Genomic DNA, 24,343 nt, shown 5'->3' with positions numbered 1-24,343 from the left:
CCAGCCCCCTATAGGGCCCCCCCCCGGCCCTCGGGACCCCCCTTTTTGGGTCCCCCCCCGTGACGTCACCGCCCCTCCCCCCCCCCCGGTGAAAGGCAAGTGAAGGTGGAGGGGGGGGGGAGGGGGGAAAACGCCTTAAAAACACCCCAAAAAAGCCTTAAATGGACCCAAAAACACCCGGGGGGGAATCTCCGGGCGTTTTTCTACCCCCCCCCGTGGGTTTTGGGGTCGCCCCCAACCCTTCGTTAATTAACGCCCGGCTGTTAATTAACGCCCCCCCCCCCCCCGCTTCAAAATGGCGGCGGCGGGGAGGGGGCGTGACGTCAGAGGGGGTGACGTCAGAGGTCGTGACCCCTCCCCCCCCCCCCCCCCCCTCCCCAAATCGCGTCGTGACCCCAAGATGGCGGAGCCCGGGGAGGAGGGCAGCGAGGTGAGGGGGGGTTTGGGGAGAAAAAGGGGGGATTTGGGCAAAAAGGGGGGGTTTGGGGGAAGGGGGGGGGAAAGGGGGGGAATTGGGGGGGTTTGGGGGAAAATGGGGGGGTTTGGGGGGAGATCTGGGGGAAATCTGAGGGGAGAAGTGGGGATTTTGGGGAAAAGGGGGGGGTTCTGAGGGGAAAAGTGGGGTTTTTGAGGGAAATTTGTGGTTTTTTGGTGGAAAAAGTGGGGGTTTTGAGGGAAAAGTGGGGGTTCTGAGGGGAAAACGTGTTTTTTTTGAGGGAAAAAGTGTTTTTTTGGGGGGAAAACGTGGGGTTTTGGGGGGAGAAAGGGGGATTCTGAGGGAAAAAGTGTTCTTTTTTGAGGGAAAAGTGGGGTTTTTGAGGAAAAATGGGGGGGTTTGGGGTGAGAAATGGGTATTCTGGGGGGAAATTTGTGATTTTTGAGGGAAATCTGGGGGTTCTGAGGGGAGAAAGTGTTTTTTTTTGGGGAAACAGGGGGATTTGGGGGGGGGGAAATGGGGGTTCTGAGGGGAAAAGTGGGAGTTTTGAAGGTAATCTGAGTTATTTTGGTGGAAATCTGGGTTATTTTGGGGTTTTTGAGGAAAATCTGGGGGTTCTGAGGGGAAAAAGTGGGGTTTTGGGGGAAAAGGGGGGATTTGCGGGGGGTAAAGGGGGATTTTGAGGGGAAAAAGTGGGGTTTCTGAGGGAAAAAGTGTGATTTTTGAGGGAAATCTGGGTTATTTTGGTGGAAAAAGTGGTGTTTTTGAGGGAAATCTGGGGGTTCTGGGGAAGAAAGAAAACCCCACTTTTTCTGGGGAAAAAGTGGGGTTTTGGGGGAAGAAAGAGAGAATCTGAGGGAAAAAGTGTTTTATTTTGGGGGAAAATGAGGGGATTTGGGGGGAAGAAGGGGGGTTCTGAGGGAAAAAGTGGGGTTTTGAGGAAAAAGTGGGGTTTCTGAGTGGAAAAGTGGGATTGTTGAGGGAAATCTGGGGATCTGAGGGGAAAAAGTGTTTTTTTTGAGGAAAAAGTGGGGGTTCTGAGGGGAAAATTAGGGGTTTTGGGGGAGAAAGGGGGGTTTGGGGGGAGTAAAGGGGGATTCTGAGGGGAAAAAGTGGGATTTTGGGGGAAAGAAGGGGGAATCTGAGGGAAAAAGTGTGGTTTTTTTGAGGAAAAATGGGGGGATTTGGGGGGAAAAATGGGGATTCTGAGGGAAAAAGTTTTTTTGGGGAGAAAAAGGTGGGTTCTGAGGAGAAAAGTGGTTGTTTTGACGAAAAAGTGTGATTTTTGAGGGAAATCTGGGGATTCTGAGGGGAAAAGTGGGAGCTTCTGGAAAAAAAGGGGGTTTGGGGGGTAAAATGGGGGAATTAGTGGGTAATAAGGGGATATTTGGGGTGAAAAAGGAGTATTCTGAGGGGAAAAGTGGGAGTTTTGAGGGAAAAAGTGGGGATCTGAGGAGAAAAGTGGGATTTTGAGGAAAAATTGGGGGTTCTGAGGGGAGAAATGGGGGTTTTGAGGGAAAAAGGGGGATTTAGGGGGAAAACTGGGGGTTTTGAGGCGAAAAAGGGAGGATTTGGGGAAAGAAGGGGGAATCTGTGGGGAAAAGTGGGCATTATGAGAGAAAAAGTGGGATTTTTGAGGAAAAAATGGGTGTTAGGGGGGATATGGGGGATTTTGGGGGAAATAAGGGGAAATTTGAGGGTGAAAATGGGAATTTTGAGGGAAAATGGGGGTTTTTGGGGAAAATTGGGGGGTTTGGAGGGGGAAAGGGGGTTTTAAAGGAAGAAATTGGGCTATTTTGGGGAAAAAATTGGGTATTTGTGGAGGGAAATGGATATTCTGAGGAGAAAAGTGAGATTTTATAGGGGAAAATGGGATTTTTGGGGTGAAAAAGGGAGGATTGGGGCAAAAAAGAGGGATTCTGAGGAGAAAAGTGGGATTTTGTGTGAAAAAAGTGGGTTTTTGGGGAAAAAAGGGTGATTCTGAGGTAAAAATTGGGAATTGGGGGCGGAAGAGGGAATTGGGGAAAAAAATGGGGTTTTGAGGGAGAAAAGGAAGGTTTGGTTGTAAAAATCGTCATTTCAGGCCCAAAATTGATGTTTTTGTGGAAAAGGGGAGGTTTTGAGAGGAAAAAGTGGGATTTTGGGGGAGAAAGAGGTGTTTCGGGGAGGAAAAGGGAAGATAGGGGTAAAATTGAGGGTTTTGGGGGTAAAAAGCGGGATTTTTGGGGTAAAAAGCGGGATTTTGAAGCAAAAAGGAATTGGGGAGTAAACGGGGGGATTTGGGTGGTGACGAGGGAGTTTTGGGGGCAAAAAGGGCGATTTTGGGGGTAAAATGAGAATATTTGGGTCTAATGGGGAAATCTGTGCCTAGAGGGGTGATTTTGGGGTGAAATGGGCAAATCTGGGGCCAAACGGCTGATATGGGGCCAAAACAGGCAATTTTAGGTCAGAGGAGCCAGTTTTGGGGTGAAAACGGTCAATTTAGGCACAAAAGAGCAAATTTTGGGGAAAAACAAGGCATTTTGCATCACAAGGCACGTTTTTGGGCGGAAAGAAGCAGTTTTGGGTAAAAAGGGCAGGTAATGAGGGTGCAGCAGGCATTTTGGGGACAAAAGTGCCAGTTTGGGGCAAAAACGGGCATTTTGGGGGCCAAACAGGCAAATTTTGGGGCCAAATGGGTGATTTTGAGGATGAAATGGGCGATTTTGGGGCCAAATGGGCAGTTTCTGAGGTGAAAGTGGTGGTTTTTGGGGCAAAACGGTTAAATTTTGAGGTGAAATGGGTGATTTTGAGGACCGTAATGGTAAATTTGGGTCCAAATGGGTGATTTTTGAGGTAAAATAGGTGATTTCTAGGGCCAAATGGGCAGATTTGGTGTTTTTTTTTGGTCAAAATGGGCAATTTTGGGTCAAAAAAGGTGATTTTGGGGCCAAATTAGTGATTTCTGAGGGAAAATGAGGCAATTTTGGGGCCAAATGGGGGATTTTTGAGGTGAAATGGGCGATTTTGGGGCCAAATGGGTGATTTTTGAGGGAAAAGTGGACAATTTTGGGACCAAATGGGCAATTTTGGTGCCAAACGGGCAATTCTTGAGGTAAAATGGGCAATTTGGGGGCCAAAAGGGAAGATTTCGGGCCAAATGGGTGATTTTTGAGGGAAAAGTTGGCAATTTAGGGGTCAAATCTGCGTTTTGTGGGGAAAAAGTGGGCAATTTGGGGTCAAAATGGGTGAATTTGGGGCCAAATGGGCAATTCTTGAGGTGAAAAGGGCAATTTTGGGGCCAAATAGGCAGTTTTTGAGGCCAGACAGCCAAATTTGGGGCCAAATAGGTGTTTTCTGGGGGAAAAGCAGGCAATTTTGGGTCAAAATGGGTGATATTGGGGCCAAATGGGCGATTTTGGGGCCAAATGTGCAATTCCTGAAAGAAAAGTAGGCAGTTTTGGGGCCAAGAGAGGGAATTTTGAGGGAAAAGTTGGCAATTTTGGGGCCAAATCGGCGTTTTGTGGGGGAAAAGTGGGCAATTTGGGGCCAAATGGGGGATTTTGGGGCCAAATGGGTGATTTTTAAGGGAAAAGGAGGCAATTTTGGGGCCAAATGGGCGATTTTTGAGGGAAAAGTGGACAATTTAGGGCCAAATGGGGGATTTTTGAGGGAAAAGTGGGCAATTTTGGGGCCAAATGGGCGATTTTTGAGGGAAAAGTGGGAAATTTAGGGCCAAATGGGTGATTTTTGAGGTGAAATGGGAGATTTTGGGTGCAAATGGGTGATTTCTGAGGGAAAAGTAGGCAATTTTGGGTCAAAATGGGTGAATTTGGGGCCAAATGGGCAATTTTGGGTCCAAATGGGTGATTCCCGAGGGAAAAGTGGGCAATTTTGGGTTGAAATGGGCAATTTTGGGGCCAAATGGGTGATTTCTGAGGGAAAATGAGGCAATTTAGGGGTCAAAACTGCGTTTTTTGGGGGAAAAGTGGGCAATTTTGGTGCCAAATGTGTCTGTTTTTGGTCAAAACGCCCAATTTGGTGTCAAAAAGAGCCATTTTGGGTACCAAACGCTCGATTTCCACACGAAACCCGTGCCGTTTGGGGCCGCCCTTCCCCCTTTGTCCCCGACCATCCCAGAGGGGGGGTTCGGGGCCCCGATTTTGGGCTCAAACCCCCTATTTTCGGCTCCGTCAGCGCGTGGCGCTGGTGGAGACCCCCTACGGGACGGCGCGCGCGTGGGCGTTTTGGGGTCGCCCCGGCCGGGCCGCCCCGCGATCCTCACCTTCCCCGACGTCGGCCACACGCGTGAGTGACCCTAAAAAAGGGGTTTTTAGGGTCGGGAGGTCTCGTGACACCCCCCTGACCCTATAAACCCCCCCCCCGCCCCCAGACGAGTCGTGTTTCGCCCCGCTCTTCGCCCACCCGGAGATGCAGGAGATCGCCCGCGGCTTCCTGCGCCTGCACCTCGAGGCGCCCGGCATGGAGGAGGGGGCTCCCCCGTACCCCTCGGGGTCTGTGCCGGCCCCATAAACAACCCCCCCGGCCCTATTAAAGCCCCCTTGATCCCATTGAGCCCCCTTGACCCCATAAAGTCCCCCTTGACCCCATTGAGCCCCCCCGGCCCTATTAAAGCCCCCTCGACCCCATTGTGCCCCCCCTGCCCTATTAAAGCCCCCTCAACCCCATTAAACCCCACACGGCCCCATTGAGCCCCCCTTGGCCCTATTAACCCCCTTCAGCCCCATAAAGCCCCCCCTGCCCTTTTAAATCCCCCTCAACCCTATTAAACCCCACACAGCCCCATTGAGCCCCCCTCGGCCCTATTAACCCCCTTCAGCCCCATAAAGCCCCCCCGGCCCTGTTAAACCCCTTCAGCCCCATAAAGCCCCCCTGGCCCTATTAAACCCCCCTCAACCCCATTGAGCCCCCCCGGCCCTATTAAAGCCCCCTCGGCCCTATTAACCCCCTTCAGCCCCATAAAGCCCCCCTAGCCCCATTGAGCCCCCTTGGCCCTATTGAGCTCCCCCGGCCCTATTAAACCCCCCTCGACCCCATTGAGCCCCCTTGACCCCATTGAGCCCCCTCGGCCCTATTAAACCCCCCTCGACCCCATTGAGCCCCCCCAGCCCCATTGAGCCCCCCTCGGCCCTATTAACCCCCTTCAGCCCCATAAAGCCCCCCCAGCCCTATTAAACCCCCCTCGACCCTATTAAACCCCCCCAGCCCTATTAAAGCCCCCTCAACCCTATTAAATCCCCTCGGCCCTAATTAAATCCCCCTCAATCCCATCGAGACCCCCGGCCCTATTAAAGCCCCCCCGGCCCTATTAAATCCCACACAGCCCCATTGAGCCCCCTTGGCCCTATTAAATCCCCCCTGACCCCATTGAGCCCCCCTCGGCCCCATAAATCCCCCCCCGGCCCCATTAACCCCTTTCAGCCCCATAAAGCCCCCCCGGCCCTATTAAACCCCCCTCGATCCCATTGAGCCCCCCCGGCCCTATTAAAGCCCCCCCGGCCCTATTAAACCCCACACGGCCCCATTGAGCCCCCCCTGCCCCATTAAATGCCCCTTGACCCCATTAATCCCCCCTCGGCCCTATTAACCTCCTTCAGCCCCATAAAGCCCCCCTGGCCCTATTAAAGCCCCCCTGGCCCTATTAAACCCCCCTCAACCCTATTAAACCCCCCCGGCCCTATTAAACCCTACACAGCCCCATTGAGCCCCCCCGGCCCTATTAAACCCCTTCAGCCCCATAAAGCCCCCCCGGCCCTATTAAATCCCACACAGCCCCATTGAGCCCCCCCGGCCCTATTAAAGCCCCCCCGACCCCATTAACCCCCCTCGGCCCTATTAAAGCCCCCTTGGCCCTATTAAACCCCTTCAGCCCCATAAAGCCCCCTTGGCCCTATTAAACCCCCCCGGCCCTATTGGCCCCATTGAGCCCCCCTCGGCCCTATTAATCCCCTTCAGCCCCATAAAGCCCCCCCTGGCCCTATTAAACCCCCCTCGATCCCATTGAGCCCCCCCGGCCCTATTAAATCCCCCTCAACCCTATTAAACCCCCCCGGCCCTATTAAAGCCCCCTCGACCCCATTGAGCCCCCTTGACCCCATAAAGCCCCCCCCGGCCCCATTAACCCCTTTTAGCCCCATAAAGCCCCCCCGGCCCTATTAAAGCCCCCCCGGCCCTATCAAAGCCCCCCCGGCCCCATTAATCCCCCCCCAACCCTATTAACCCCCCTCGGCCCCATAAAGCCCCCCCCGGCCCCATTAACCCCAAACCCACCCCACTGGCCAACCGCTGACCCCATAAATCCCCCATCGACCCCAGTGCCCCCCATCGACCCCATAACCCCCTCCGTGACCCCATGACCCCCTCCATGACCCTATAAGCCCCCTGACCCTATAAGCCCCCCCCCAGGTACCAGTACCCGTCCCTGGAGCAGCTGGCCGAGATGATCCCATACGTCCTGCAGCACCTCAAGTGAGCGGCCCTATAGCGACCCTATAAGGCCCTATAGACCCCATAATGGCCCTATAGACCCCATAACGGCCCTATAAGGCCCCATAGAACCCATAACGACCCTATAAGGCCCTATAGACCCCATAATGGCCCTATAGACCCTATAAGGCCCTGTAGACCCCATAGACCCCATAACGACCCTATAAGGCCCCATAGACCCCATAGACCCCATAATGGCCCTATAGACCCCATAATGACCCTATAGGCCCTATAGACCCCATAACAACCCTATAAGGCCCTATAGAACCCATAATGACCCTATAAGGCTCTATAGGCCCTATAGACCCCATAACAGCCCTATAAGGCCCTATAGACCCCATAACGACCCTATAAGGCCCTATAGACCCCATAACGACCCTATAAGGCCCTATAGACCCTATAACAGCCATATAGAGCCTATAGACCCCATAACGACTCTATAAGGCCCTATAGACCCCAGAACGGCCCTATAGACCCCAGAACGGCCCTATAAGGCCCTATAGACTCCATAAGAACCCTATAAGGCCCCATAGACCCCATTACAACCCTATAAGGCCCTATAGACCCCATAATGACCCTATAAGGCACTAAAGGCTTATAGACCCCATAATGGCCCTATAGGCCCTATAGAACCCATAATGGCCCTATAAGGCCCCATAACAACCCTATAAGGCCCTATAGACCCCATAACGACCCTATAAGGCCCTATAGGCCCTATAAGGCCCTATAGACCCCAGAACAACCCTATAAGGCCCTATAGACCCCATAATGGCCCTATAGACCCCATAATGGCCCTATAGACCCCAGAACGGCCCTATAAGGCCCCATAGACCCCATAATGGCCCTATAGACCCTATAATGGCCCTATAGACCCCATAACAACTGTATAAGGCCCTATAGACCCCATAGACCCCAGAACGGCCCTATAAGGCCCTATAGACCCCATACTGGCCCTATAGCCCCTATAAGGCCCTATAGGCCCTATAGACCCCATAACGACCCTATAAGGCCCTATAGGCCCTATAAGGCCCTATAGACCCCATAACAACCCTATAAGGCCCTATAGACCCCATAACGACCCTATAAGGCCCTATAGGCCCTATAAGGCCCTATAGACCCCAGAACAACCCTATAAGGCCCTATAGACCCCATAATGGCCCTATAGACCCCAGAACGGCCCTATAAGGCCCCATAGACCCCATAATGGCCCTATAGACCCTATAATGGCCCTATAGACCCCATAACAACTGTATAAGGCCCTATAGACCCCATAGACCCCAGAACGGCCCTATAAGGCCCTATAGACCCCATACTGGCCCTATAGCCCCTATAAGGCCCTATAGGCCCTATAGACCCCATAACGACCCTATAAGGCCCTATAGGCCCCGTAACAACCCTATAATGGCCCTATAACGACCCTATAAGGCCTTATAAGGACCTATAATGACCCTACAAGACCCTATAAAGCCCTATAGGGAGCTTATAGGGCCCCATAACAACCTGGTAAGGCCCTATAACAGCCCTACAGGACCCTATAGCGGCCCTATAACGACCCTAAAAGGCTTTATAAGACCCTATAAGGCCTTATATGGCCCTTTAGTGACCCTATAAGGCTCTCTAACGACCCTACAGTGGCCCTATAACGACCCTATAGTGACCCTATAAGGCCTTATGAGGCCCTATAATGACCCTATATGGCCCTATAACAACCCTATATGGCCCTATAACGACCCTATATGGCCCTACAATGACCCTATAAGGCCCTATAACGACCCTATATGGACCCATACTGACCCTATAAGGCATTATAAGGCCCTACAAGACCCTATAATGACCCTATATGGCCCTATAATGACCCTATAAGGCATTATAAGGCCCCATAATGACCCTATAAGGCCCTATAACAATCCTATATGGCCCTATAACGGCCCTATAAGGCATTATAAGGCCACATAATGACCCTATAAGATCCTATAATGACCCTATAAGGCCTCATAAGGCCCTATAACGACCCTATATGACCCTATAAGGCATTATAAGCCCTATAAGATCCTATAGTGGCCCTATAACGACCCTATATGGCCCTACAGTGACCCTATAAGGCCTCATAAGGCCCTATAACGACCCTATATGGCCCTATAATGACCCTATAAGGCCTTATAAGGCCCCATAATGACCCTGTAAGACCCTACAGTGACCCTATATGGCTCCATACTGACCCTATAAGGCATTATAAGGTCCTACAAGACCCTATAATGACCCTATATGACCCTATATGGCCCTGTAAGGCATTATAAGGCCCTACAAGACCCCATAATGACCCTATAAGATCCTATAGTGACCCTATAAGGCCCTATAACGACCCTATACGGCCCTATAATGACCCTATAAGGCCTTATAAGGCCCTATAACGACCCTATATGACCCTATAGTGACCTTATAAGGCATTATAAGGCCCTATATGACCCTATATGGCCCTACAATGACCCTATAAGGCATTATAAGGCCCTACAAGGCCCTATAACGACCCTATAAGGCCCTATACTGACCCTATAAGGCATTATAAGGCCCTATAACGACCCTATATGACCCTATAAGGCATTATAAGGCCCTATAAGATCCTATAGTGGCCCTATAATGACCCTATATGGCCCTATAACGACCCTATATGACCCTATAAGGCGTTATAAGGCCCCATAATGACCCTATAAGATCCTATAGTGACCCCATAAGGCCTTATAAGGCCCTATAACGTCCCTATATGGCCCTATAATGACCCTATAAGGCCTTATAAGGCCCTATAAGATCCTAAAGTGACCCTATAAGATCCTATAGTGACCCTATAAGGCCTTATAATGACCCTATATGGCCCTATACTGACCCTATAAGGCCTTATAAGGCCCTATAACGACCCTATATGACCCTATAAGGCATTATAAGGCCCTACAAGACCCTATAACAACCCTATAAGGCCCTATATGACCCTATAAGGCCCTACAAGACCCTATATGACCCTATACGGCCCCGTAAGGCCCCATGGGGTCGGGCTGGGGGTCTGACCCCACATCTTTCCCCCCCTGACCCCATACCAGCGTCAGGAGCGTCATCGGCATCGGCGTCGGGGCTGGGGCCTTCGTGCTCGCCAAGTTCGGGGTGAGTTATGGGGTCAGGGGTCATGGGGTCAGGGGTCATGGGGTCAGTTATGGGGTCGGTTATGGGGTCAGGGGTTATGGGGTGGGTTATAGGGTCATTGGGGGGTTATGGGGTCGGTTGTGGGGTCGGTTATGGGGTCGGGGGGGTTATGGGGTCATTAGGGGGTTATGGGGGGTTTATGGGGTCGTTGGGGGGTTATGGGGTCACTGGGGGGTTATGGGGTCAGTTATGGGGTCATGGGGGGGTTATGGGGTCATGGGGGGGTTATGGGGGGGTTATGGGGTCAGTGGGGGGTTATGGGGTCACTGGGGGGTTATGGGGTCAGTTATGGGGTCAGTTATGGGGTCGGGGGGGTTATGGGGTGGGTTATGGGGTCATTGGGGGGTTATGGGGTCGGTTGTGGGGTCGGTTATGGGGTCGGGGGGGTTGTGGGATCGTTGGGGGGTTATGGGGTCAGTTATGGGGTCAGGGGGGTTATGGGGGGGTTATGGGGTCAGTTATGGGGGGGTTATGGGGTCATTGGGGGGTTATGGGGTCAGTTATGGGGTCGGGGGGGTTATGGGGTGGGTTATGGGGTCATTGGGGGGTTATGGGGTCATGGGGGGTTATGGGGTCGGTTATGGGGTCATTAGGGGGTTATAGGGGGGTTATGGGGTCATGGGGGGGTTATGGGGGGGTTATGGGGTCATGGGGGGGTTATGGGGGGTTATGGGGTTGTTGGGGGGTTATGGGGTCAGTTATGGGGTCAGGGGGGTTATGGGGGGGTTATGGGGTCACTGGGGGGTTATGGGGGGGTTATGGGGTCAGGGGGGGGTTATGGGGTCAGTTATGGGGTCGGGGGGGTTATGGGGTCAGTTATGGGGTCAGTTATGGGGTCAGGGGGGTTATGGGGTCAGTTATGGGGTCATGGGGGGGTTATGGGGGGGGTATTGGGGGGGTTATGGGGTCGTTGGGGGGTTATGGGGTCGGTTATGGGGTCAGGGGGGTTATGGGGTCTTTGGGGGGTTTGTGGGGTCGTTGGGGGGTTATGGGGGGGTTATGGGGTCAGTTATGGGGTCATTGGGGGGTTATGGGGTCATGGGGGTCACTGGGGGGTTCTGGGGTGGGTTCTGGGGTTTTGGGGTGTTTATGGGATTTGCAGTGTGGTTCTGGGTTTTTAGGGGCTTTATGTTTTTGGGGAGGGGGTTCTGGGGTTTTTAGGGGGGTTTGGGCATTTTATAGGGCGATTCTGGGGGCTTTGGGGGCATTTCTGCTTTTTTGGGGTGGTTGTGGGATTTTGGGGTCGTTTTTTTGTTTTTTCTGGTTTTGTTCCTTTTTTCAGTGGGGTTTTGGGGTTTTTGTGGGGTTTTGGGGTTTTTGTGGGGTTTTGCTTTCAATTTCAGTGGGGTTTTGGGGTTTTTAGTGGGGTTTTGGGGCTTTTTAGTGGGGTTTTGGGGTTTTCAGTGGGGTTTTGGGGCTTTTTAGTGGGGTTTCGGTTGTTTTCAGTAGGGTTTTGAGGGTTTTTAGTGGGGTTTTGGGGTTTTTACTGGGGTTTCTTGTTTTTTTTAGTGGGGTTTGGGGTTTTTCAGTGGGATTTCAGTTTTTTTGGGGAGTTTTTAATAGGGTTTTGTGTTTTTTAGAGGGGTTTTAGGATTTTTTAGCGGGGTTTGGGTTTATTTAGGGGGCTTTTGGGGTTTTTAGTGGGGTTTGCATTTTTTTTTAGTAGGGTTTTGGGCTCATTGAGTGGGTTTTTTGGGGTTCTTTATTAGGGTCTTGGGTTCTTTATTGGGATTTGGGGTTTTTCAGTGGGGTTTTTGGGCTCATTCAGCGGGGTTTCGGGTTTCTTAGTGGGTTTTTGGGTTAATTTAGTGGGGTTTTGGATTCTTTAATGGGGTTTGGGCTTTTTCAGTGGGGTTTTGGGATTCTTTAGTGGAGTTTTGGGATTCTTTAATGGGGTTTGTGTTTTTTCAGCGGGGTTTTGGGCTGGTTCTGCGGGGTTTTGGGCTTCTTTATCGGGATTTTGGGATTCTTTAATAGGGTTTATGTTTTTTCAGCAGGGTTTTGGGCTTCTTTAGCGGGGTTTTGTTTTTTTTAATAGGGTTTATGTTTTTTCAGTGGGGTTTTGGGATTCTTTAGTAGGGTTTGGGGTTTCTTAGTGGGGTTTTGGGTTCTTTATTGGGGTTTAGGGTTTTTCAGTGGGGTTTTTGGGCTCATTCAGTGGGGTTTTGGGATTTTTTAATGGGGTTTATGTTTTTTTGGAGGGTTTTTGGGATTCTTTAGCGGGGTTTTGGGCTTCTTTAATGGGGTTTTTGTTTTTTTCAGTGGGGTTTTGGGCTGGTTCTGTGGGGTTTTGGGCTTCTTTAGTGGGGTTTTGGGTTTTTTAATAGGGTTTATGTTTTTTCAGTGGGGTTTTGGGATTCTTTAGTAGGATTTGGGGTTTCTTAGTGGGGTTTTGGGTTCTTTATTGGGGTTTGGGGTTTTTCAGTGGGGTTTTTGGGCTCATTCAGTGGGGTTTTGGGGTTAATTCAGTGGATTTTTGGGATTCTTTAGTGGGATTTTGGGTTCTTTAATAGGATTTGCTTTTTTTCAGCGGGGTTTTGGGCTGGTTCTACAGGGTTTTGGGCTTCTTTATTGGGGTTTTGGGGTTCTTTAGTAGGGTTTGGGGTTTCTTAGTGGGGTTTTGGGTTCTTTATTGGGGTTTGGGGTTTTTCAGTGGGGTTTTTGGGCTCATTCAGCGGGGTTTTGGGATTCTCTTGTGGGGTTTTGGGTTCTTTAATGGGGTTTGGGCTTTTTTGGCAGGGTTTTGGGCTGGTTCTGTGGGGTTTTGGGCTTCTTTAGCGGGGTTTTGGGATTCTTTAATGGGATTTGTGTTTTTTAAGTGGGGTTTTGGGATTCTTTAGTAGGGTTTGGGGTTTCTTAGTGGGGTTTTGGGTTCTTTATTGGGGTTTAGGGTTTTTCACTGGGGTTTTGGGCTGGTTCTACGGGGTTTTGGGATTTTTTAGTGGGGTCTTGGGATTCTTTAATAGGGTTTGCTTTTTTCAGCAGGGTTTTGGGGTTCTTTAGCAGGGTTTTGGGCTTCTTTATTGGGGTTTTGGGATTCTTCAATAGCATTTATATTTTTTCAGTGGGTTTTTGGGGCCGGTTTTGTTTTTTTTGGGGTCATTTTTTGGGTATTTTTTTTTATGGTGTCCCCGTTCCCCGCAGCTGAGCCGCCCGGAGGCGGTGGAGGGCCTGGTGCTGGTCAACATCGACCCCCAGGCCAAGGGCTGGATGGACTGGGCCGCGCACAAGGTGGGACCCTATAGACCCCCTATAGACCCCCTATAGACCCCCCCTATAGCCCCCTGCCCCTATAGACCCCCCCCTATAGCCCCCTGCCCCTATAGACCCCGCCCCTATAGCCCCTGCCCCCATAGGGCCCCCCCTCCAGGGCCCCAAATCCTTCCCGGGGTGTCTGTGGGGTGCCCTATACGTTCCCGTGGGGTACCTATAGAGCCCCTATAGGGTCCCCTATAGGTCCCTTATAGATCCCCTATAGGGCCCCCTATAAGCCCAGGTTCCTATAGGTCCCCTATAGGTCCCCTATAGATCCCCTATAGGCCCCAGGTCCCCTATAGATCCCCTATAGATCCCCTATAGGCCCCAGGTCCCCTATAGATCCCCTATATGTCCCCTATAGGGTCCCCTATAGGTCCCCTAGAGGTCCCTATAGGCCCCAGGTTCCTGTAGATCCCCTATAGGTTCCCTATAGGTCCCCTATAGATCCCCTATAGGTCCCTATAGGCCCCAGGTTCCTGTAGGTCCCCTATAGGTTCCTGTGGGGTACCTATAGAGCCCCTATAGATCCCCTATAGGGTCCCCTATGGATCCCCTATAGGCCCCAGGTTCCTGTAGGTCCCCTATATGTTCCCCATGGGTCCCTATAGGGCTCCTATATGTCCCCTATAGATCCCCTATAGGTCCCTATAGGCCCCAGGTTCCTATAGATCCCCTATACGTTCCCCATGGGTCCCTATAGGGCTCCTGTACGTCCCCATAGATCCCCTATAGGTCTCATACAGGCTCCCTATAGGGTCCCTATAGGTCTCCTGTGTGTCCCAGGCCCTTATGGATCCCCTATAGGCCCCCTATAAGTCCCTATAGATCCCCTATACAGCACCTATAGGTCTCCTGTATGTCCCTGGTCCTTATAGGTCCCCTATAGGTCCCCTGTCTGTCCCCTATAGGTTCCCTTCACCTTCCTGTCCCTATAGATCCCCTCTGGGTCCCTATAGATCTCCTACAGCCTCCGGGTCCCCTATAGCTGCCTGTGGCCCCCTATGGATCCCGTGGGTCCCTGTGGCCCCCTATGGATCCTGTGGGTCCCACTGGGCCCCTATAGATCCCATGGGTCCCTATGGATCCTGGTGGGTCCCTATGGATCCCATGGGTTGCTATAGGTCCCAGTGGTCCCCTATGGATCCCATGGGTCCCTGCGGGCCCCTATGGATCCTGTGGGTCCCGGTGGCCCCCTATGGATCCCATGGGTCCCAGTGGGTCCTTATGGATCCCAGTGGGTCCCTATAGATCCTGTGGGTTGCTATGGGTCCCTATGGGCCCCTATGGGTCCTATAGGTCCCAGAGGCCCCCTATGGATCCTATGGGTCCCTGTGGGTCCTGGTGGCTCCCTATGGATCCCGGTGGCCCCCTATGGATCCCGGTGGCCCCCTATGGATCCCGTGGGTCCCTATGGGTCCCTATGGATCCTGTGGGTTGCTATAGGTCCCAGTGGCCCCCTATGGATCCCATGGGTCCCAGAGGCCCCCTATAGATCCTGTGGCTCCCTATGGATCCCGGTGGCCCCCTATGGATCCCGTGGGTCCCTATGGGTCCCAGTGGCTCCCTATAGATCTTATGGGTCCCTGTGGGTCCCAGTGCCCCCCTATGGATCCTATAGGTCCCTGGGGATCCCTATAGATCCCATGGGTCCCTATGGGCCCCTATGGATCCCATGGGTCCCAGTGGCCCCCTATAGATCCTATGGGTCCCTATGGATCCCGTGGGTCCCTATGGATCCCGGTGGCCCCCTATGGATCCTATGGGTCCCTGTGGGTCCCTGGGGATCCTGTGGGTCCCTATGGGTCCCAGTGGGCCCCTATGGATCCTATAGGTCCCTATGGATCCCATGGGTCCTGGTGGGTCCCTATGGATCCCGTGGGTCCCAGTGGCCCCCTATGGATCCTGGGGGTCCCAGTGGGCCCCTATAGATCCCGTCCCCTCCCCTCCCCCCCCAGCTGTCGGGGCTGACATCGTCCACCACCGAGCTGATCCTGGGGCACCTCTTCACGCAGGTACTGGAGGGACTGGGGGGGGACTGGGGGGAACTGGGAGGGACTGGGGGGTGACTGGGGGGAACTGGGAGGGACTGGGGGGTAACTGGGTGTTACTGGGGGGGTGGTTGGGGGGAACTGGGAGGGACTGGGGGGAACTGGGAGTCACGGGGGGGGTGACTGGGGGGAACTGGGAGGGACTGGGGGGAACTGGGAGTCACTGGGGGGGTGACTGGGGGGAACTGGGAGGGTCTGGGGGGAACTAGGGGGAACTGGGAGTCACTGGGGGGGTGCCTGGGGGGAACTGGGGAGGGTGACTGGGGGGGACTGGGAGTGACTGGGGGGAACTGGGAGGGATTGGGGGGTGACTGAGGGGAACTGGGAGGGACTGGGGCATGACAGGGGGGAACTGGGAGGGACTGGGAGTGACTGGGGGGAACTGGGAGTCACTGCGGGGTAACTGGGAGTGACTGGGGGTAATTAGGAGGGTAACTGGGAGTTACTGGGGGTAACTGGGGGGGTAACTGGGTTAACTGGGAAGGTCTGGAGGGTAACTGGGATCAGTGGGAGGTAACTGGGAGTGAATGGGGGGTAACTGGGAGGGTGACTGGGATCACTGGGGGGTAACTGGGAGTAACTGGGTTAACTGGGGGGGTAACTGGGATTACTGGGAGGTAACTGGGAGGGTCTCTGGGGTAACTGGGACTTATTGGGGGTAACTGGGATCACTGGGAGGTGACTGGGGGGCTAACTGGGAGTAACTGGGAGCGACTGGGGGGTAACTGGGAGTAACTGGGTTAACTGGGGGGTAACTGGGATTACTGGGAGGTAACTGGGAGGGTCTCTGGGGTAACTGGGAGTTACTGGGGGGGGGCCCTGTGAGGCAAGCGGGGGTAACTGGGAGCGACTGGGATCACTGGGGGGTAACTGGGAGGTGACTGGGGGGCTTACTGGGAGTAACTGGGTTAACTGGGGGTAACTGGGGGGTAACTGGGAGTAACTGGGTTAACTGGGGGTAACTGGGGGGGTCTGGAGGGTAACTGGGGGGTAACTGGGAGTAACTGGGCTTACTGGGAGGTAACTGGGGGGCTCCTGGGTTAACTGGGAGGGTCTCTGGGGTAACTGGGACTTACTGGGGGGGGCCCTGTGGGGCGAGCGGGGGTAACTGGGAGCGACTGGGATCGCTGGGGGTGACCGGGGGGGTAACTGGGAGGCAACTGGGAGGTAACTGGGAGGCACTGGTGCGGCAGGAGGAGCTGGCGGCCGCCCCCCCCGCGGTGCAGCAGAGCCGGGAGCGCCTGGGGGGGGCCCCCAACGTCCCCCTGCTCTGGGCCATGTACAACAGGTACTGGGAGCACTGGGAGGGGCTGGGAGGGACTGGGAGGGGCTGGGGGGGGGACTGGGGGGCACTGGGAGGGACTGGGAGGCACTGGGAGGGGGTTATGGGGCACTGGGAGGGGGTTTGGGGGGGTTACAGGGCACTGGGATGTACTGGGAGGGTACTGGGAGGGACTGGGAGGGTGACTGGGAGGCACTGGGAAGCACTGGGGCAAACTGGGAGGTGGTTATGAGGTGCTGGGAGGTTACTGGGAGGCACTGGGTGGTACTGGGAGGTTACTGGGATGTAGTGAGAGGTTACTGGGAGGGACTGGGGGATTACTGGGGTGTATTGGGACATACTGGGAGGGGACTGGGAGTGACTGGGATGTACTGGGACATACTGGAAGGGTGACTGGGAGGGGATTGGGAGTGACTGGGATGTACTGGGAGGGTAATGGGATATACTGGGAGGCTACTGGGAGGTTACTGGGGTGTTACTGGGAAGCACTGGGGCATACTGGGAGGTGGTTATGGGGTACTGGGAGGTTACTGGGTGGTACTGGTAGGTTACTGGGACATACTGGGAGGTACTGGGAGGGGCTGGGGGATTACTGGGATGTATTGGGACATACTGGGAGGGGACTGGGAGTGACTGGGAGGTTACTGGGACATACTGGGAGGCACTGGGAGGCATTGGAAGTTACTGGGAGGGACTGGGGATTACTGGGGTGTACTGGGACATACTGGGAGGGGATTGGGAGTGACTGGGATGTACTGGGAGGTTAATGGGATGTACTGGTCCATACTGGTCCATACTGGTGTATACTGGTCCGTACTGGTGCATACTGGTTTATACTGGTGTATACTGGTACCGGTGTATACTGGGGTGTACTGGTTTATAATGGTCTGAAATTGTCTGTACTGGTCCAAACTGGTCCATACTGGTATATGCTGGTGTATACTGGTCTGTACTGGTGCATACTGGACCATACTGGTGTATACTGGTCTGTACTGGTGCATACTGGTTTATACTGGTGTATACTGGTACTGGTGTGTACTGGTTTATACTGGTCTGAAATTGTCTGTACTGGTGCATACTGGTGTATACTGGTCCATACTGGTGTATACTGGTCCGTACTGGTCCATACTGGTACTGGTTTATACTGGTGTGTACTGGTGTGTACTGGTCTGAACTAGTCTGTAGTGGTGCATACTGGTCCATACTGGTATATACTGGTCCATACTGGTTTATACTGGTCCGTACTGGTGCATACTGGTTTATACTGATGTATACTGGTACCGGTTTATACTGGTGTGTACTGGTTTGTACTGGTTTATACTGGTCTGTACTGGTCCATACTGGTTTATACTGGTCTGTACTGGTCCATACTGGTTTATATTGGTGTATACTGGTCTGTACTGGTGCATACTGGTTTATACTGGTGTATACTGGTACCGGTTTATACTGGTGTGTACTGGTTTACACTGGTCTGAAATTGTCTGTACTGGTGTATACTGGTCCATACTGGCTTATACTGGTGTATACTGGTCCGTACCGGTCCATACTGGTTTATACTGGTCTATACTGGTGTATACTGATACCGGTTTATACTGGTTTGTACTGGTGCATACTGGTTTATACTGGTCTGAAATTGTCTGTACTGGTGCATACTGGTTTATACTGGTCCATACTGGTTTATACTGGTACTGGTTTATACTGGTGTGTACTAGTCCATACTAGTTTATGCAGGTCTGAAATTTTCTGTACTGGTGCATACTGGCCCATACTGGTTTATACTGGTCCGTACTGGTGCATACTGGTTTATACTGATGTATACTGATACCGGTTGATACTGGTTTGTACTGGTCCATACTGGTTTATACTGGTCTGTACTGGTGCATACTGGTCCATACTGGTTTATACTGATGTATACTGGTCCATACTGGTTTGTACTGGTCCTTACTGGTCCATACTGGTGTGTACTGGTCCATACTGGTTTATACTGGTCCATACTGGTTTATACTGGTACTGATTTATACTGGTGTGTACTTGTGTGTACTGGTTTGTACATGTCCATACCGGTCCACACTGGTCCATACTGGTCCATACTGGTCCATACTGGTTTATACTGGTCCATACTGGTTTATGCTGGTCCATACTGGTTTATACTGGTCCATACTGGTCCATAGTGGTTTATACTGGTACTGGTTTATACTGGTGTGTACTTGTCTGTACTGGTTTGTACATGTCCATACTGGTGTGTACTGGTGTATACTGGTCCATACTGTTTTATACTGGTCCATACTGGTCCATACTGGTTTGTACTGGTCCATACTGGTCCTTCCCCCCCCACAGCCGCGGTGACCTGGGCCTGGAGCGCAACGGGGCCGTGACCCTGCGGTGAGCACCACGACCTCTAATAACCCCTTGACCTTTGACCCCTTGACCCCAACCCCTTAACCCCTCAACCCCTTGCCCCCTTGACCTTTGACCCCTTGACCCCTTGACCCCTAGTGACCTTTTGACCTTTGACCTTTGCCCCCAGGTGCCCGGTGATGCTGGTGGTGGGCGACGCCTCCCCCCACGAGGACGCCGTGGTGAGGAGGGGGCGGGGCCTCCATTGTGACGTCATAAAGGGGGGCGTGGCCTCCATTGTGACGTCATAAAAGGGGGCGTGGCCTCGCGGTGACGTCACAGAGGGGGGCGTGGCCTCGCGGCTGAAGCCCCGCCCCCTCCATGCCCATATAAGGTGGAGTGCAACGCCAAGCTGGACCCCACCCAGACCTCCTTCCTCAAGGTTCGGGGCGGATTTTGGGGGGTCCCGGCCAATTTTGGGGGGGCCCTGAAGGCATTTTGGGGCAAAAGAGGCCAGTTTGGGGGGCGGGAGGCCGTTTTGGGCCGAAACGGGCTGTTTTAGGGCAAAAGAGGCTGTTTTAGGGCAAAATAAGCTGTTTTAGGGCAAAAGAGGCTGTTTTTGGGACACAAGAGGCCACATTTTGGGGGCGTGGGAGGCCCTTTTGGGACAAAGGATGGGATTTTGGGGCAAAAGAGGCTGTTTTGGGGTGCCGGAGGCCGTTTTGGGGCGAAACGGGCTGGTTTAGGGCAAAAGAGGCTGTTTTAGGGCAAAATGGCCTGTTTTGGGGCAAAAGAAGCTGTTTTTGGGACACACGAGGCCACATTTTGGGGCACGGAAGGTATTTTGGGGTGTGGGAGGGCGTTTTGGGACAAAGGATGGGATTTTGGGGCAAAAGAGGCTGTTTTGGGGTGCGGGAGGCCGTTTTGGGGCGAAACGGGCTGTTTTAGGGCAAAAGAGGCCGTTTTAGGGCAAAAGAGGCTGTTTTGGGGCACGGGAAGCCGTTTTTTTGGGACACACGAGGCCACATTTTGGGGCACGGGAAGGTATTTTGGGGTTGTGGGAGGGCGTTTTGGGACAAAGGATGGGATTTTGGGGCAAAAGAGGCCAGTTTGGGGTGCGGGAGGCTGTTTTGGGGCAAAATGGGCTGTTTTAGGGCAAAAGAGGCTGTTTTGGGGCAAAAAAGGCTGTTTTGGGGCAAAAGAGGCCGTTTTTGGGACACAAGAGGCCACATTTTGGGGGCGTGGGAGGCCCTTTTGGGACAAAGGATGGGATTTTGGGGCAAAAGAGGCTGTTTTGGGGTGCGGGAGGCCGTTTGGGGCAAAACGGGCTGGTTTAGGGCAAAAGAGGCCGTTTTGGGGCAAAATAAGCTGTTTTAGGGCAAAAGAGGCCGTTTTTGGGACGCAAGAGGCCACATTTTGGGGCACGGGAAGGTATTTTGGGGCGTGGGAGGCCCTTTTGGGACAAAGGATGGGATTTTGGGGCAAAAGAGGCTGTTTTGGGGTGCGGGAGGCCGTTTTGGGGCAAAACGGGCTGTTTTAGGGCAAAAGAGGCTGTTTTAGGGCAAAATAAGCTGTTTTAGGGCAAAAGAGGCCGTTTTTGGGACACAAGAGGCCACATTTTGGGGCACGGGAAGGTATTTTGGGTTGTGGGAGGGCGTTTTAGGACAAAGGATGGGATTTTGGGGCAAAAGAGGCTGTTTTGGGGTGCGGGAGGCCGTTTTTGGGGCAAAACGGGCTGTTTTGGGGCAAAAGAGGCTGTTTTGGGGCAAAATAAGCTGTTTTGGGGCAAAAGAGGCTGTTTTAGGGCAAAAGAAGCCGTTTTTGGGACACAAGAGGCCACATTTTGGGGCACGGGAAGGCATTTTGGGGTGTGGGAGGCCGTTTTGGGGCAAAATAAGCTGTTTTGGGGCAAAAGAGGCTGTTTTGGGGCACGGGAAGGCGTTTTTGGGACACACGAGGCCACATTTTGGGGGCGTGGGAGGCCCTTTTGGGACAAAGGATGGGATTTTGGGCAAAAGAGGCTGTTTTAGGGCAAAAGAGGCTGTTTTGGGGCAAAAAAGGCTGTTTTAGGGCAAAAGAGGCCGTTTTTGGGACACACGAGGCCACATTTTGGGGCACGGGAAGGTATTTTGGGGCGTGGGAGGGCGTTTTGGGACAAAGGATGGGATTTTGGGGCAAAAGAGGCTGTTTTGGGGTGCGGGAGGCTGTTTTGGGGTGTGGGAGGCCGTTTTGGGGGCAAAAAAGCCCAGTTTTGGTGCTGTTTCGGGGGCGCGCCGTCCCAAAACGCCGTTACCTGACCTTCCAAAATTTCCATTGCACCTTCAACCCAAAATCACCCCCAAATCACCCCAAATCTACCCAAAATCAACCCAAATTAACCCAAAATCAACCCAAGTCAACCTAAAATCAACCCAAATCAACCCAAAATTAACCCAAAATCACCCCAAATCAGCCCAAAATCACCCCAAAATCAACCAAAAATCACCCCAAATCACCCCAAAATCTACCCAAAATCTACCCAAATTAACCCCAAATCTACCCAAATTAAATAACCCAAAATCTACCCAAAATTACCCCAAATCAACCCAAAATCAACCCAAAATCAACCCAAATCAACCCCAAATCACCCCAAATCACCCCAAATCAACCCAAATCTACCCAAAATCAACCCAAAATCAACCCAACTCACCCCAAATCACCCCAAATGAACCCAAAATCAACCCAAAATCAACCCAACTCACCCCAAATCACCCCAAATCAACCCAAAATCAACCCAAATTAAATCACCCCAAATGAACCAAAATCACCCCAAATGAACCCAAAATCCCCCCAAATCACCCCAAATCACCCCAAAATCCCCCCCAAATCCCCCCTGCCCTAATCCCCGCCCCCTCGTTGCAGATGGCCGACGGAGGGGGGCAGCCGCAGCTCAGCCAGGTGAGGTCAAAGGTCACCTAAATTGGGGGTCAAAGGTCACCGGGGGGTCACGGGGGGGGTCACGGGGGGGTCAAAGGTCACCAGGGGTCAAGGGGAGGGTCAAAGGTCACGGAAGGTCAAGGAGGGAGGTGAAAGGGAAGGGGGGGGAGGGGGAAAAGGGGGCAGGGCTCGAGGGTCAAAGGTCAGGGAGGGGTCAAAGGTCATGGGGGGTCACGGGGAAAGGTCAAAGGTCATGGAGGGGTCAAGGGGCGAGGTCAAGGGGTCAAGGGGAGGGGTCAAAGGTCACGGAAGGTCAAGGGGAGAGTCCAAAGGGAAGGGGGGGAGGGGAAGGAAGGGGGCAGGGCTCAAGGGTCCAAGGTCAGGGCGGGGTCAAAGGTCATGGGGGGTCACGAGGAAAGGTCAAAGGTCATTCGGGGTCAAGGGCTGGGGTCACGGGGTGGGGTCAAAGGTCACGGAAGGTCAAGAGGGGAGGTGAAAGGAAAGGGGGGGAGGGGGGAAAAGGGGGCGGGGCTTGCAGGTCAAAGGTCAGGGCGGGGTCAAAGGTCACGGGGGTCACAGGGAAAGGTCAAAGGTCATGGAGGGGTCAAGGGCAGGGGTCAAGGGGTCACGGGGCGGGGTCAAAGGTCAAGGGGAGAGTCCAAAGTGAAGGGGGGGGAGGGGGGGGAAAGGGGGCGGGGCTCGAGGGTCAAAGGTCAGGGCGGGGTCAAAGGTCACAAGGGTCACGAGGGGAGGTCAAAGGTCACGGAGGGGTCAAGGGACAGGGTCAAGGGGTCACGGGGCGGGGTCAAAGGTCACAGAAGGTCAAGGGGAGAGACCAAAGGGAAGGGGGGGAGGGGGAAAAAGGGGGCGGGGCTCGAGGGTCAAAGGTCAGGGTGGGGTCAAAGGTCACGGGGGGTCAAGGGGAAAGGTCAAAGGTCATGGAGGGGTCAAGGGCTGGGGTCACGGGGTCACGGGGCAGGGTCAAAGGTTATGGAAGGTCAAGGGGAGAGACCAAAGGGAGGGGGGAAAAGGGGGCGGGGCTTGAGGGTCAAAGGTCAGGGTGGGGTCAAAGGTCACGGGGGTCACAGGGAGGGGTCAAAGGTCACCAGGGGTCACGGGGCAGGGTCACGGGGCGGGGTCAAAGGTCACGGAAGGTCAAGGGGCGAGACCAAAGGGAAGGGGGGGAGGGGGGGAAAGGGGGCGGGGCTCGAGGGTCAAGGGTCAGGGTGGGGTCAAAGGTCACGGGGGGTCACGGGGGAAAGGTCAAAGGTCATTCGGGTCAAGGGCAGGGGTCAAGGGGTCACGGGCGGGGTCAAAGGTCACAGAAGGTCAAGGAGAGAGGGCAAAGGGAAGGGGGGGAGGGGGGAAAAGGGGGCGGGGCTTGAGGGTCAAAGGTCAGGGCGGGGTCAAAGGTCACGGGGGGTCAAGGGGAAAGGTCAAAGGTCACCAGGGGTCACGGGGTCACGACCTTTGCCCCCCCCCGCAGCCGGCCAAGCTGACCGAAGCCTTCAAGTACTTCGTGCAGGGGATGGGCTACGGTGAGCCTGGGGGGGGGGGGGGGCGGGTTGTGACGTCATAGGGGGGGTGTGACGTCATAGGGGGGGGCGTGACGTCACGGGGGGGCGTGGCCTCCCTCGGCCACGCCCCCCCGCGCTCATAGGCCCCGCCCCCCCCCCTAAAATCAGTCCCAAACATGGCGGAGCGGCGGCGCGGCGCAGGTAGGGGCGGTGACGTCATCAGTGACGTCATCGGTGACGTCACCCCTTGGCCCCGCCCCCCTTTTCTTTAACCCCCCACGTGTGACGTCACAGCCCCTCCCCCCCCCGTGTGTGTGATGTCACGCGTGACGTCAGCACCGCCTTAACCCGAAAAATGGGGTGGGGGGTAAAAGGGGGCGGGGCCTAAAGGGGGAGGGGCCAAAGGGGGAGGGGCTAAAGGGGGAGGGGCCCCAGGGGGTGGGGGAGGAGGGGGTGGGGCTTAGAGGGAGGGGGCGTGGCCTAAAAGGGAGGGGGGCGGGGCTTAAAAAGGGGGTGGGGCTTAAAGGAGGGGGTGTGGCTTAAGGGAGGGGGCGGGGGGCTTAAGGGGAGGGGCGGGGCTTAAAGGGAGGGGGCGTGGCCTAACCCGGTGTGGCCCCCAAAAGGGGGCGTGGCTTGAATGAAAGGGGGCGGGGCTTAACCCCCCGCCCGGCATTAACCCCGCTGTGTGCTCAATGGGGGGGGGGAGGGCGGGGCTTAAAGGGAGGGGGCGTGGCCTAACAAAGGGGCGTGGCTTAAGGGGAAGGGGGCGGGGCTTAGGGGTTGAATGGGGATGAATGGGGGTGCAAGGGGGCGTGGCTTAGGGCTCAAAGGGGGCGTGGCTTAGGGCTTAAAAGGGGGCGTGGCTTAAGGG

The 24,343-nt window shown here is 54.1% G+C and overlaps 1 protein-coding gene across 1 annotated transcript; it reads left to right on the top strand.

Moving 5' to 3' along the window:
• Positions 1-393: 393 nt before the first annotated feature.
• Positions 394-23,759, top strand: LOC137846526 (protein NDRG2-like; the record flags this gene model as incomplete). The annotated part of the gene is made up of 14 exons (XM_068664541.1): positions 394-430; positions 4,613-4,723; positions 4,809-4,929; positions 6,842-6,904; positions 10,015-10,075; positions 13,259-13,345; positions 15,328-15,384; positions 16,614-16,708; positions 19,040-19,084; positions 19,230-19,281; positions 19,434-19,481; positions 21,941-21,976; positions 23,442-23,493; positions 23,641-23,759. Coding segments are annotated over 14 exons (969 nt in total), but the record flags the coding sequence as incomplete, so codon positions are not given.
• Between the last annotated feature and the right edge of the window lie 584 nt (positions 23,760-24,343).

This window comes from Anas acuta, chromosome 33 (genome assembly GCF_963932015.1).
Source record: "Anas acuta chromosome 33, bAnaAcu1.1, whole genome shotgun sequence".
Classification (NCBI taxonomy): Eukaryota; Metazoa; Chordata; class Aves; order Anseriformes; family Anatidae; genus Anas; species Anas acuta.
This window is presented reverse-complemented; position numbering and strand designations above follow the sequence as displayed.